The sequence below is a fragment of the Neovison vison genome, chromosome 12, assembly GCF_020171115.1.
Source record: "Neovison vison isolate M4711 chromosome 12, ASM_NN_V1, whole genome shotgun sequence".
NCBI lineage: Eukaryota > Metazoa > Chordata > Mammalia > Carnivora > Mustelidae > Neogale > Neogale vison.
The window spans coordinates 133,408,941-133,421,754 of NC_058102.1; the positions used below are offsets into that span (position 1 = coordinate 133,408,941).

At 38.1% G+C, this 12,814-nt stretch overlaps 1 protein-coding gene across 6 annotated transcripts in view; it reads right to left on the minus strand.

Moving 5' to 3' along the window:
- Positions 1-12,814, minus strand: part of LOC122892557 (protein adenylyltransferase SelO-like) — an 83,206-nt gene that overhangs the window by 37,368 nt on the left and 33,024 nt on the right. For 3 of the 6 annotated variants that reach the window (XM_044229213.1, XM_044229210.1, XM_044229209.1), the window contains 2 exons: positions 11,191-11,270; positions 6,972-7,305 (listed from right to left, as the gene is read on the minus strand). In XM_044229213.1, coding sequence (XP_044085148.1) covers positions 7,183-7,305; positions 11,191-11,270 — 203 coding nt within the window. In that variant the 3' untranslated portion in view covers positions 6,972-7,182. Of the gene's footprint in view, positions 1-1,722; positions 1,814-6,971; positions 7,306-10,422; positions 10,625-11,190; positions 11,271-12,814 lie in introns of those variants that run through there. The other 3 variants (XM_044229211.1, XM_044229214.1, XM_044229212.1) reach the window with 3 other exon arrangements.

Genomic DNA, 12,814 nt, shown 5'->3' on the forward strand with positions numbered 1-12,814 from the left:
GATCTCCTTGCAGTTCCTAACTCTCAGACTTGTAACACGTCTCTCTCAAAAATCTAATAACTAAAGCAGAAACTTAAAACTTAACTTGGAAAGTTAAAGCAACTACCATAGAACTCTCAGGTTAAAAATAAAATTGATATGAAAAATGCAGATTAATGGGGTGCCAGGGTGGCTCAGTCTCAGCAAGGAGTCTGCTTCTCCCTCTCCCTCTAACCCTTCCTCCTGCTCGTGCTCTTGATCTCTATCTCTCAAATAAATAAATTTTTAAAAATGCAGATTACCTAGAAACTAATGACAATGAGAGTAGCCAAAGCAGTACTCACTAGAAACTTTATAGTCTTAATTTCACGTATTAGAAAATACGATTAAAAATAAATGAACTGGGGTGCCTGGGTGGCTCAGTCGGTTAAGCGGCTGCTTTTGGCTCAGGTCATGATCCCAGAGTCCTGGGACTGAGCCCCTCATTGTGCTTCCTGCTCAGTGGAGTGCCTGCTTCTCCCTCTCCCTCTGCCTTCTGGTCTGCCTACTTGTGCTATTTCTCTATCAAATAAACAAATAAAAGTCGTTTAAATAAATAAATAAACCAAGAGTATATTAAAAGAAAGTCAAAACTAAAGAAATCAGATTTCACTTACAAAGAAAATAAAAATTAAACACTGAAAAAATAAAATTAAATTTAAAAAAATTAAACAGAAGACCAAAAAAAAGCAAATAAATGACCTGAAAAGACCAACATAAAAGACTAAGGTTTAGCAAATTTAATCAAGGATAAAAGATTGAGAACATATATTAAGAAGTTTAGAAACAAGTACAGGGACAAAATTACAGATACAGAAGAAATTAAATATTATGAGACAATAAATAGCACATGTAATATGTGTCAACAAAATTAAGCATCTTGATGGATTAATTTTGTAAGAAACATACAAATTACCATATTGGATGCAAGAGGATACAGAAAGCCTGTAGTCTCATAATCACAGGAAGAAATGAAGAGTTTTCATCTACCTTGTATCTGATTTCCCTTTCTTCTTAATTAACAGAAGATCTAGTTGGAATGGCAACATATCTGGCTAAAAATAATTTCCTAGATCCACTTTGCAGCCAGAAATGGTCATGTGACCCTGTCCTTGCCAACGAAATACAAAAATAGAAATGAGATGTAAGTAAAAGACTGTTGGGGATTTCTAGGAAGGATTTTTGTTTCCCTGTTACAGGCACCCTCCCTTCTTCCCCATTGCCTTCCTTCATCCAGACTGGACCAAGGATCAAAGCTTGGAGGTCATCAGTTATTTGCTGACCATGAGGCAACAAGCAGAGAAGGACCAACTCAACGCCATAAAGAGATGGGGGAATGGAAAGGCAAGGCTGGGCCCTTAGGACATTGCTGAGCTGCTGCACCAGCCTGGAATGCTTGGTCATACCCTTCCCTTTGTGAGACTCAAACCTCTATGTGGATAAGATGGTGTTGGTCAACTTCCAGTTATTTGCAGCTGAACAAAAAGACAGAATTTTCAATTCTCAGGTGATGTGAATATCTAGTTAAAAACAAGACTAAAGCAGTCCATTGAAAGCTGCTTATGTTCAACAATGTGGCTAAGATGAACCACAGACACCAAAAACTGTCCTATATACCAGTGAGTCCATTTAGAAAATGTAGTACTAAAGTGTACTTTTTACACAGTGACAACAAAAACTACAACATATCTAAGAATTGATGTAAGAAATCTTCAAAGTTGGAAGCACCCAGGTGGCTCAGCAGTTAAAGTGGCTTCAGCGCAGGTCGTGATCCTCCATCCGACTCACTCTCTCTCTGTCTTAAATAAATACATACAATCTTTAAATAAAAAAGAAGAAGAAGAAAAGAAGAAACGTTTTTTTAAAAAGAGAAATCTTCAAAGCCTATATGAAGAAAGCTGTAAAATTTTTATTTCAGGACATAAAAGAAAATGTTAGGAAACAAGTACAGAGAGCCCTTACTTTGCATAGTTCCGACATGCACAAGTTCCAGTAACCATAATTTAGTTAAATAACACTAATTTCCCAACATTTGCTACCATGGTATTATAACCAAACAGTTGGGTAAAGTACAAACTTCACCGTTAGAATTGCAGTCCACAAATCACTATGTAAAAGATAACTATCATGATCAGTGATCAATCATATCACTTCTTTCAAAGTCTGTTAGTGGTTGATTGCTGTATACTTGCTATTCTTTTTTTTTTTTAAGATTTTTATTTTATTTATTTGACAGGCAGAGATCACAAGTAGGCAGAGAGGCAGGCAGAGAGAGAGAGGAGGAGGAAGCAGGCTCCCTGCTGAGCAGAAAGCCCGATGTGGGGCTCAATCCCAGGACCCTGGGATCATGACCTGAGCCGAAGGCAGAGGCTTTAACCCACTGAGCCACCCAGGTGCCCCTGTATACTTGTTATTATGCAGACAGCGAAGTGTGTAGTTGCACTGATTCCTTATCTCCCAGTAGTAAACCCACATGACATTTTATTAAAAAATGACCACTGGAAGAAGGAAATTGGCCAGTAAAGATGAAACTGCCATACATAAATGAAAAGCGATAATACTGAAAGTCAAATTCAAACTGAACATCAATGGAGTTATAGAAAAATAGTGGCAACTCACTAAGATATAGAAAAGATCCTAGTTCTGTATTATGAGTTATAGGACAAGAAAAAAGCCAACAAGCATTGTTCAAGCCACTCTTAATAAGTCTTAGAAAAAAATACTTTCTCAATGTTTCTAGTATTTTAAATTATAGTGCACTAAGTATTAGTTTTACTATTTTATTTCCTTATATATCCATAGCCAACAGTGAAAGAGTTTTTAAGGTTTTGACCAAAATTTTTGAAGATCACAAAACAATCATAATTTTTCCCATTGATTACTTGATCACTTTGCATGGTTTTAGTTTGTGTGGCCATTTTTACAGTCCTGTAGTACTATGCAAAGGGAAGAATGCCTGTAGCATGTTCCTGGATGGGAAAACTCAATGTTGTAAAGATGTTAATTCTTTCCAAGTCACTCTATAAATTTAATATAAAACCAACCAATATCCCAACAGGTTTTTTTCTGAAAATAAACACATAAAAATTCAACTAAAATAATTAACTAGCAAAGAAAACATTTATTTTTTATTTATAGAGAAAGAGCATGTGCACTCTCAAATGGTAGGGAGGGGCAGAGGGAGAGAGAGAAATTTAAGCAGGCTCCACACCCAGTGCAGAGCCCAGTCTCATGACCCTGAGATCATGACCTGAGCTGAAATCATGAGTCAGCTGCTCAACCGACTGAGTCGCCCAGGCACTCCACAGAGAAAATGTTTTAAAGGAGTAATGATGGGGGTGTCTGAGTGTCTCAGTCCACCAGCTCTTGATTTCAACTTGGGTCATGATCTTAGGGTCCTGGGATGGAGCCTTGCTTTGGGCTCTGCACTCAGCAGGGAATCTGCTTTGGGATTTTGTCTCTCCCTCTGCCCTTCCCCCGGCTTCTCTAAAATAAATAAATAAATCTTTTTTTTTTTTTTTTAAAGATGAATGATAGCAGAATAACTGTTGAAATATATTAATTGTTGATATTATACAATCAAAATAATTAAGACTTGCATTGCTAGAAGAACTGAAAAAAAGTAGCAGTGAGCTCAAAGATGTAAGAACTTATATATGATAAAAGTGTTTCAAACATGTATGAAAAGGATAAACTGACAAATAATATTGGGACATTATCTGTCAATGGGGTAAAAATAAACAAATCTCAAAGGGATTAAGCGTACACATTCTAAAAATACTAAAAGAGGGGCGCCTGGGTGGCTCAGCGGGTTAAGCCGCTGCCTTCGGCTTAGGTCATGAATTCCGAGTCCTCGGATCGAGCCCTGCATCGGGCTCTCTGCTCGGCAGGGAGCCTGCTTCCTCCTCTCTCTCTGCCTGCCTCTCTGCCTGCTTGTGATCTCTCTCAATAAATCTCTCTCAAATAAATAAATAAAATCTTTAAAAAAAATAAAAATAAAAATACTAAAAGAAAATATGAGGAAATACTTTTTATAAAATATAAACAAAACTAAACAAGACATAAAATCCAAAAATACTTTTTAAATTGCCAAATTCAATATATGAAAATTTTTAAAAACCTGTTTAAAAAGGTGCCATTAAAGAATAAAATATTAATGATAGAAAAGAAACACTATTTACTACATGAAAATAAAAAATTATTTGCTACATGAATAATAAAAATTAATATTAAAATAATAAAATTTTCATGTATCAGACTGCAAAAAATATATAATATCCAATGCTTAGAGTATAAAGAAACTGATATTGTGATATGTCATTGGAAATATCAACTGGTAAAGCCTTTTGGGGGTTCAATTTGGCAGTATACATAAACATTTTTAATGCAGAGACACCTGGGTAGCTCAGTTGGTTAAGTGGCTGCCTTCAACTCTGGTCATGATCCCGGGGGCCTAGGATAGAGTCCTGCATGGGGCTCCCTGCTCAGCAGGAAGCGTGCTTCTCCCTCTGCCCGCCACTCCCACTGCTTCCCCTGCTTGTGCCCTTTCTCCCTGACAAATAAATAAAATCTAAAAAAAAAAAAAATGGGGACACCTGGGTGGCTCAATGGGTTAAGCCTCTGCCTTCAGCTCAGGTCATGATCTCAGGGTCCTGGGATCAAGCTCCACATCAGGCTCTCTGCTTAACAGGGAGCCTGCTTCCCCGTCTCTCTCTGCCTGCTGCTCTGCCTACTTGCCTACCCAATTAATTCTATTTGTAGGACTCTAAAAGCAAAAACACATAGACAAGGATGCTGTATTGAAACAAATGAATACCAAATACATAAATAATTTGACAAAATATGGTATATCTATACTATGGAATATTTTAAACCATTAAAGCAAATGAAGGAGATCACACATATTCATATTTAACAATATATTTAGCTAAATAAAAGGCAGCTTACAAAACAGCATGTCAAGTATGCCTCTAGTCACATAAGCCTTATACACATATATAAGTGTATGTTGATATGCAAGTATGTACATGTAACCAGAAGTCTGAAAAGATATAAGCCTTATAGGGGCGCCTGGGTGGCTCAGTGGGTTAAGCCGCTGCCTTCGGCTCAGGTCATGATCTCAGGGTGCTGGGATCGAGTCCCGCATCGGGCTCTCTGCTCAGCAGGGAGCCTGCTTCCTTCTCTCTCTCTGCCTGACTCTCTGCCTACTTGTAATCTCTCTCTGTCAAATAATAAATAAATAAAATCTTTTAAAAAAAAAAAAGATATAAGCCTTATAAAACATAGTTACTTCTGGGATACAGAATGGATATAGGAAAGAGGGGGAAGTAGAGTGTAAAGGACAACTTCCACATCTTTTCAATATACTTATTTAAAACATTTTTACATGAGCACTTATTACTTGACATGAACAATTGTTACATTAACAAAAAAAATAAATTAAAATTTTGTGAGGTTAGGACTTTTGTTAGTTTTAATAATGTATCTTTTTGCTATTTTGGTTTTTTTTGTTCTTGGCTCATATCGTTTAATATTAGGGAAGGTTTTAGCTCAGATATTGGCTATCATTTAACAAGCTCTGTAAAGAGTTTCAAATATTCACAAAGCGTTAAGCATCTAAACTGTGATCTCTAGTATCATTTCCCTGAATGAGGTCTCCTTAGAAAAATGACTGGCTCCAGGGCTAAGGCAAGAAATATGCACAATGAACCTGGAACATCTTACCCCATCAGAAAACAAAGCTATCAAAACCTTCTAGGAACATGTACATGAGGAGCCATCATGAATAAAACCTCACTGGCCATACATGGGACAATTCGTACATCAGTTAGGATAATAACTGCAACAGTCCAAAACAAAATTTGCTTAAATTCAAGAGTTCATGATACATGATACTAAAACCAATCAACAAGCCTACTGACTGTCTTTGGAGCATGCTTAGGAGCCAATTCTTTGGTTTTCCATGTCTCAGGATAACCAAATAATTAATGATAGAAACTTTTCCTTTATAGAAGGATTCTAGTTAACGATTGATAGGATTAGATTATCATTTTACAACCTTATTGAATCAGTGGGTCCAGGAGATGACTGTTAGTGGCTGCTGATACCACAGAAGGAGACAGCCAGTCTGTACTTGTTGGTGGAAGGGCCCACAGTTGCCTTCTGATGGCAAGTATTTCCTCCGATAAGTTGAGGGTTTATAGAAATACAGGCAACAGAACAACATGTTAAACAGTAACACAGACATGCAACTAGCAAAATGCACACTCGGGGACACACTCTGGGGTAGGTGACCGGCTGTCTTCAACCAAAATGAAGGAAAAAGAAGATGCAAGTGGTTGTACCCAAAAGTATCAAAAGAAACTCAGAGAGCTTTTATCATGTAATTTGAATGTATAGTCCTTACTTGGATCCCAGTTCAAATAAGCAACCATAAAATGATAATAGTGGTGATAATGACTTATAAAACAAAAGGAAAAATCCAAAAACTAGTACTTGGATTTGATGAATTAGGGAGTTTTTCAGTTGTCTTAAGGTATGATAATGGTATTGTGTGTGTTTTTGGTCATTAACATTTGGAGATGCACACAAAAATATTTGTAAATTAAGTGAAACACATCCAGGAACTTATGTGGGGATATAGAAATTATACCTCAATTAAAACATTAACTAAAAATGAGGGGAAGTGTGTAGGGACGTAGATGAAGTAGCACTGATCACGCATTGATAATTAAGAAGCTGGCTGGTAAATCAGGTTCATTATACTATTCTCTTTACTTTGGTTAATTTTTGAAAACTACCATAATAGACAAAAAGGCTCTAGTACAGTTAAACTACATACTGATCTGATGTGCCCCACAGCACTGGGTACATAGCGTGTCTTAAATGAATACTTGTAAGTTCATTAAAAGATTGCCGTAAGATTTTTCAGTTATTGAGAGTAACACACGCCGTTGCCAAACATATTTTATTATTCCACTGAAGTTCCTCATTAGAACAAAAATGATCACACAGTTGTTCCAAAGAATAGGTCCAGTTTATATGATTAAAAGATATTTGCAATCATAATCCTTTTTATGAAATGCTAGTCATTAAGAATTTATCAAATAGATCATTTCACATCGAATTCCGTGACAGAGTATTCCTTAATTTATTTACACTAAACTAAGATGAGCAGCTAACTCTGAGGTCTTTAGCCCAAGAAGGAGTGGGTGAGGCATAGCCTGCTTTCTCAGCGGCAGAATGCTTCTGGAAAGGATGCTGAAGAACATGCTGGAGAAGACGAACCTGGCAAACAATAGAAGCACACAGATACAGATTTCTTCCTCAGAACCCTTGCCAGTTTTCTAAATTCCCAGAATGACAAGGCTAAATTTATATTTCTTTAAAAATGTTTAATCATTTTATGTTTGATTAAGATTTCAGCTATAGCTGTTACTTAAAATTCCTATCATCCCACAGAAAGTTCCTTGAAGTACTGGTTTTCTGCTAAAACAGGACAGCAAAACATACCCTGTCACAAACACTACATATATATGTCCCAATAACTTTGAAGTTCTTTTACAGCATAAAGAGAATTATAATTTTCTAAAATATTTACAAAAATAGGGGCGCCTGGGTGGCTCAGTGGGGTTAAAGCCTCTGCCTTCGGCTCAGGTCATGATCCCAGGGTCCTGGGATCGAGCCCGGCATTGAACTCTCTGTTCAGCAGGGAGCCTGCTTCCCTTTCTCTCTCTCTGCCTGCCTCTCTGCCTACTTGTGATCTCTGTCAAATAAATAAATAAAATCTTTAAAAAATAAATAAAATATTTACAAAAATAAAAGAATGTCAGTGGTTTACAGCCTTTCCAAATCAAGGGCATGGATTCCAACTCATGCTGCTTCCTCATTTGTGATTTGAGCCTTGGTAATAGATTGAGGCATCAAAGAACACACCTCTTTCAACAATAATTCTAGGATCAAAATGCATATTTTTATCCAGTTATAAAATAAATAAGTCATGGGAATTTAATATATAGCATGGTGACTAGAGTTAATAATACTGTATACATACTTGAAAGTTCCTAGAAAGTTGATCTTAACTCATCAAAGTAAATCAAGCAGAGAGAGTCAATTATCGTATGGTTTCACTTACTTGTAGAGCATAAGGAATAATACGGAGGACATTGGGAGATGGAGAGGAGAAGTGAGTGGGGGGAAATTGGAGAGGGAGACAAACCATGAGAGACTATGGACTCTGAGAAACTAACTGAGGGTTTTGGAGGGGAGAGGAGTAGGGGGTTGGCTGAGTCTGGTGGTGGGTATTAAGAAGGGCATGCATTGCATGGAGCACTGGGTGTGGTGTATCAACAATGAATTTTGGAACACTGGGGGAAAAATAACTCATCACAAGAAAAAAATTTTTGTAACCGTCTATAGTGATGTTAACTAGAATTACTGTGGTCATAGTTTTACAATATATACAAATATTGAATCATCATGTCATACACATGAAAGTAATATAATGTTACATGTCAACTAGACCTCAACTAAAATATGCTTTTTGGTGGGTTTGTCATTTCCTTGGGTATTGACAAAGGAATGCTTGGTTCTGACAGAAAAAGGTTCATGATTATCTTTTAGAGATCAAATAGAGGGTTTTACTGTATTACTAATATTTTAAATAGGAAGACTCATCATAATCAATACGGTCCCTCTTCATTTCCCTAGGTGCTTAGAGTCCCTCTTAATTTCCCTAAGTGCTTTCTATACATCTCCTTTTATTAAAGTTACTTTTATACCTATCTAATCTCACTTGCTAACTAAAAATCTCCCTGAATGCATTTTTCTATACTTCTTCATAGCAGCTCACATAGATTCTTAAGAAATGTTTGATACAGGCAGGTAAATACAAGTTATATGTGTAAAGGGTTCCCTGTACAAAAGTTTAAAAAAACTTTTTCCTTCCCTGCATGAGAATTAAACCCCTAATTAACTTCCTAGGTCTGTTCCCCTAGCCACTTGATAAGACAATATGACAACTGCATATATCACCATATAGCATTGCTTAGGACCGACAAGTAGCTTCTGGATGGGAGGTCTGTAAATACCTGCCAGAATGCTTCAGGCTTTGTTTAGTGTGGTGACTTGGTACAAGGCAGATCTCTTGTGGGGACACTGGAAACGATGCCTATGGAGCTGTGACAAGAGATACGGGTGTCTATGGAACAGGAAGGTTTTAAGCCAGGGCTGCCCCTGCATCTTCCCAGGGTGGGCCTCGTCTCTGCACACCTGAGCCTCGCTGCTGCGCAGGGCTGCTGGCCTGGGTCACCCCCAGGCCTCCTGCGAATGGGGACCCTGATGCTTCCCTGCTGGTCAGCCTGTCTGTCCTCCGTCTGAGTTGGGTGGGGCCGAGAGCAGCCTGTGTTAGTCTTGTGAATCTGAATGTTCACTTGAACCAATAAAGACCTCTCTCCACCCACGGTGGGCAGTGCACCCTTACTCAGATATAATTTGGGGGAAGAGAAGAAAACAAGGAACAAAAGATAGGGAAGGAAGGAAAAAGAAGCCAAGGGACAGCTAATGAAATAATGTTTCCTCTTCTCAGCGTAGGCTGACTTAACGATCAACACTGAGCCCTCTCCCTTCTCTTTCTCTTTAATGCCATAGGAAGATTACATTTTAAAATGTTCTGTTTTCTAAAGTGAAAACCTGGATTTGTCAGGCTAATGAAACTACCAAAATAAAAAGTTAATGCAAGTCCCAAATTAGAAGTAACGAAAACAAAGGGCGCCTGGGTAGCTCAGTCGGTTAAATGTCCAACTCTTGGTTTCCTCTCAGGTCATGATCTCAGGGTCATGAGATTGAGCCCTGCATCTGGCTCCGTGCTCAGTGGGAAGCCTGCTTGAGATTCTCTCTCTCTCCCTCTGCCCCTTCCCCCACTCACGCATGCTCTCTTGCACTCTCTCTAAAATAAATAAATCTTAAAAAAAAAAAAAAAAAGCAAATATAGTTTCTCTTTCATGCCAACTCTGATCACTTGGTTGTGACCCATACATGCTGTGGCGGGAATGATTCTGAGGTGCGACCAGGGTCAGAAAAAGAGCCATGAGCATCGATAACATCTACTCCAGTGCAGGACGGTGTCAGCATGAGTTCCAAGGCCAGTCCTCTTCTAAAACATGTATTATGTGCACTGCATTTTCAATAATTGATTATGTAGTATTTGAAGCATACAAGAAGGTCTGCAGAACAATACATGAACCCCCGTGTGCCCTCCAGCCAGCTTCAGAAATCAAATACTTCCAATAGCATTAGAGCCCAGAGTGAGTCTCCTTCCCTAACTCATATTGCTTCCTCACCTCGAAGTAACCACTGTCCAAAGATGATGTTTATCATCTTTATTCATGTTGTTACTTTTATTATATAAGCATGCATCCCTATGTGGCGTATAGTTTTGCATATCTTGCACTGTATTTAAGGGGTGCTTGTCACATGCCTTTGCCACTTGCTTGTCTTGCCGAACATTATATGTGGGATTCATCCAGGCAGATTCCTGTAGATTTCATTCATGCCATCTTCACTGCTGTCAGGATTAGTGGACCCATGTGGCTAGTGCCATGGACACCTGCTAGAAGCAAAAAGCTAATTCCCTCTGGAGAGATGCACCCTTAAATCAGGCTTCACTGGGGCACCTGGGTGGCTCAGTCGGATAAGCATCTGCCTTCGGCTCAGGTCATGATCCCAAGGTCTCAGGATCAAGCCCCACATCAGGCTCCCTGCTCGGTGGGGAGTCCGCGTCTCCCTTTGTCCCATATCCCACTCATGCCTTCCCTCTCAAATAAATGAATAAAATCTTTGAAAAAATCAGGCTTTACTGGATCTCAGAGATTGAAATCCAGAAGTCCAAAACATAACCAATAAACAGCAGAATCAGACCCTCAGAAATTTGAATAATACAGATATACGATTAACTGAATCTCTAAAATTTTAAATCCATTAAAAAATAAATTAGAAAATATGAGAAAAGAAGATTCACTGAAAAACAAAAAAAGGGAGACCAGGCAGCAAGAATTCTGGGAAGTTGGTACTGGCAATGGTCTAGTTTAGCATATCTACAAACAACATAAGTGTGCTTAAAATACAATACATTTAAATTAATAAAAATAAAGCCAGAAGACTCAAACATCTTACCTCTGAAAAATCATTCCTTTCTGCTTTTCTCACTGCGGACTCTGCCATCCAGTTCTTCAGTACATATCTAGGATTAACAGCTTCAGGGGGAAAAGCATGTTTTGTAACAATAAATTACTAAGTCCACACAAGCCATATGAAATTATCCCCCAAATTAGATAAGCTTTAAGAACGGTGCTGGAAGGTACAAATGAGAAGAAATGATTGGCATCAATCAGTCCATTTTTATTGTTTATAACAATGTACACTGCTATGGTATAGAAAACACTTTTTGGAACATTACGAGCAATACTGTGTTTGGTTTTTCTCTTCAGTGTTTCATCATTACTTTGGTTTCTTCACCATGTTCAGTTCCCTAAGCACTTTCTAAAGCACGAGAGAAAGTAGTCAAGGCATCTGAATTAGGCCTTTTCGCCTAGGTGGAGGCTGGGGAAGAGAAGGAGCTGCTTTTAACATCTTTAAGCTCAGAATTCAGATCTGACTTAGTAGGACTGCTTAATGTTAATGCTGCCAAAAGCAAATATGAAAGGTTACATGCAGGCAAAACTCTTTATAAATTTGTATTTTTGAGAGTAACTATGCATTTTGTCATTTTAAAGGAATTATAATAATGGCACATTTAGAAAAATTCCAGAAACTATGTCTTTAGTTGAGATGAGCCTTTTTGAAAATATTTTATCCACTGAGTGGAGAGGAGGGATACTTCTCCCCACTAGCACAAAAGAAATTCTGAGTAGACTCCAGGAATCATCATTTTGTGATTCTCAAGTTTGCTGAGCTACTTGAATGGAGGAAATACACAAATTCTTTCAACTTGGTTTTAACGATCTTCTAAGATATGACGTATAATTTAATGACATCATAAGAAGTGCCCTGTGACCCAATGATTCTGTAGGAGCATAGTCTATGAAAACAGATTTAAACATAAAAAGTTATTATTTAGGGGCACCTGGGTGGCTCCGTGGGTTAAAGCCTCTGCCTTCAGCTCAGGTCATGATCCCAGAGTCCTGGGATCGAGCCCCACATCAGGCTCTCTGCTTAGCGGGAAGCCTGCTCCTCTCCCTCTCTCTCTCTCTCTCTCTCTCTCTGCCTGCCTCTCTGCCTACTTGTGATCTCTGTCTATCGAATAAATAAATAAATAATCTTTTTAAAAAATTAAAATTAAAATTATTATTTATATTAAGGAAAACTAGAAACAATTTAAATATTTAGTAGGGGAGTAGTTAAGTAAAACACTGCATACACTTTCTAAGAAATATTGTGCAGCCGTTAAAAATGTTACATTATAAGGGCGCCTGGGTGGCTCAGTGGGTTAAGCTGCTGCCTTCGGCTCAGGTCATGATCTCAGGGTCCTGGGATCAAGTCCCACATCGGGCTCTCTGCTCAGCAGGGAGCCTGCTTCCTCCTCTCTCTCTCTCTGCCTGCCTCTCTGCCTACTTGTGATCTCTCTCTGTCAAATAAATTAATAAAATCTTTAAAAAAAAAGTTACATTATAAAAGCAAGAGAAAATGCCTTGTTTACTTTTATCAAAAGAAAGAAAGACCTAAATTATACCATTCTATGATTACTACTACATTTTTTTCCTAATCAACACTCACAGAAAAAGAGAGACTAGAAGTAAAT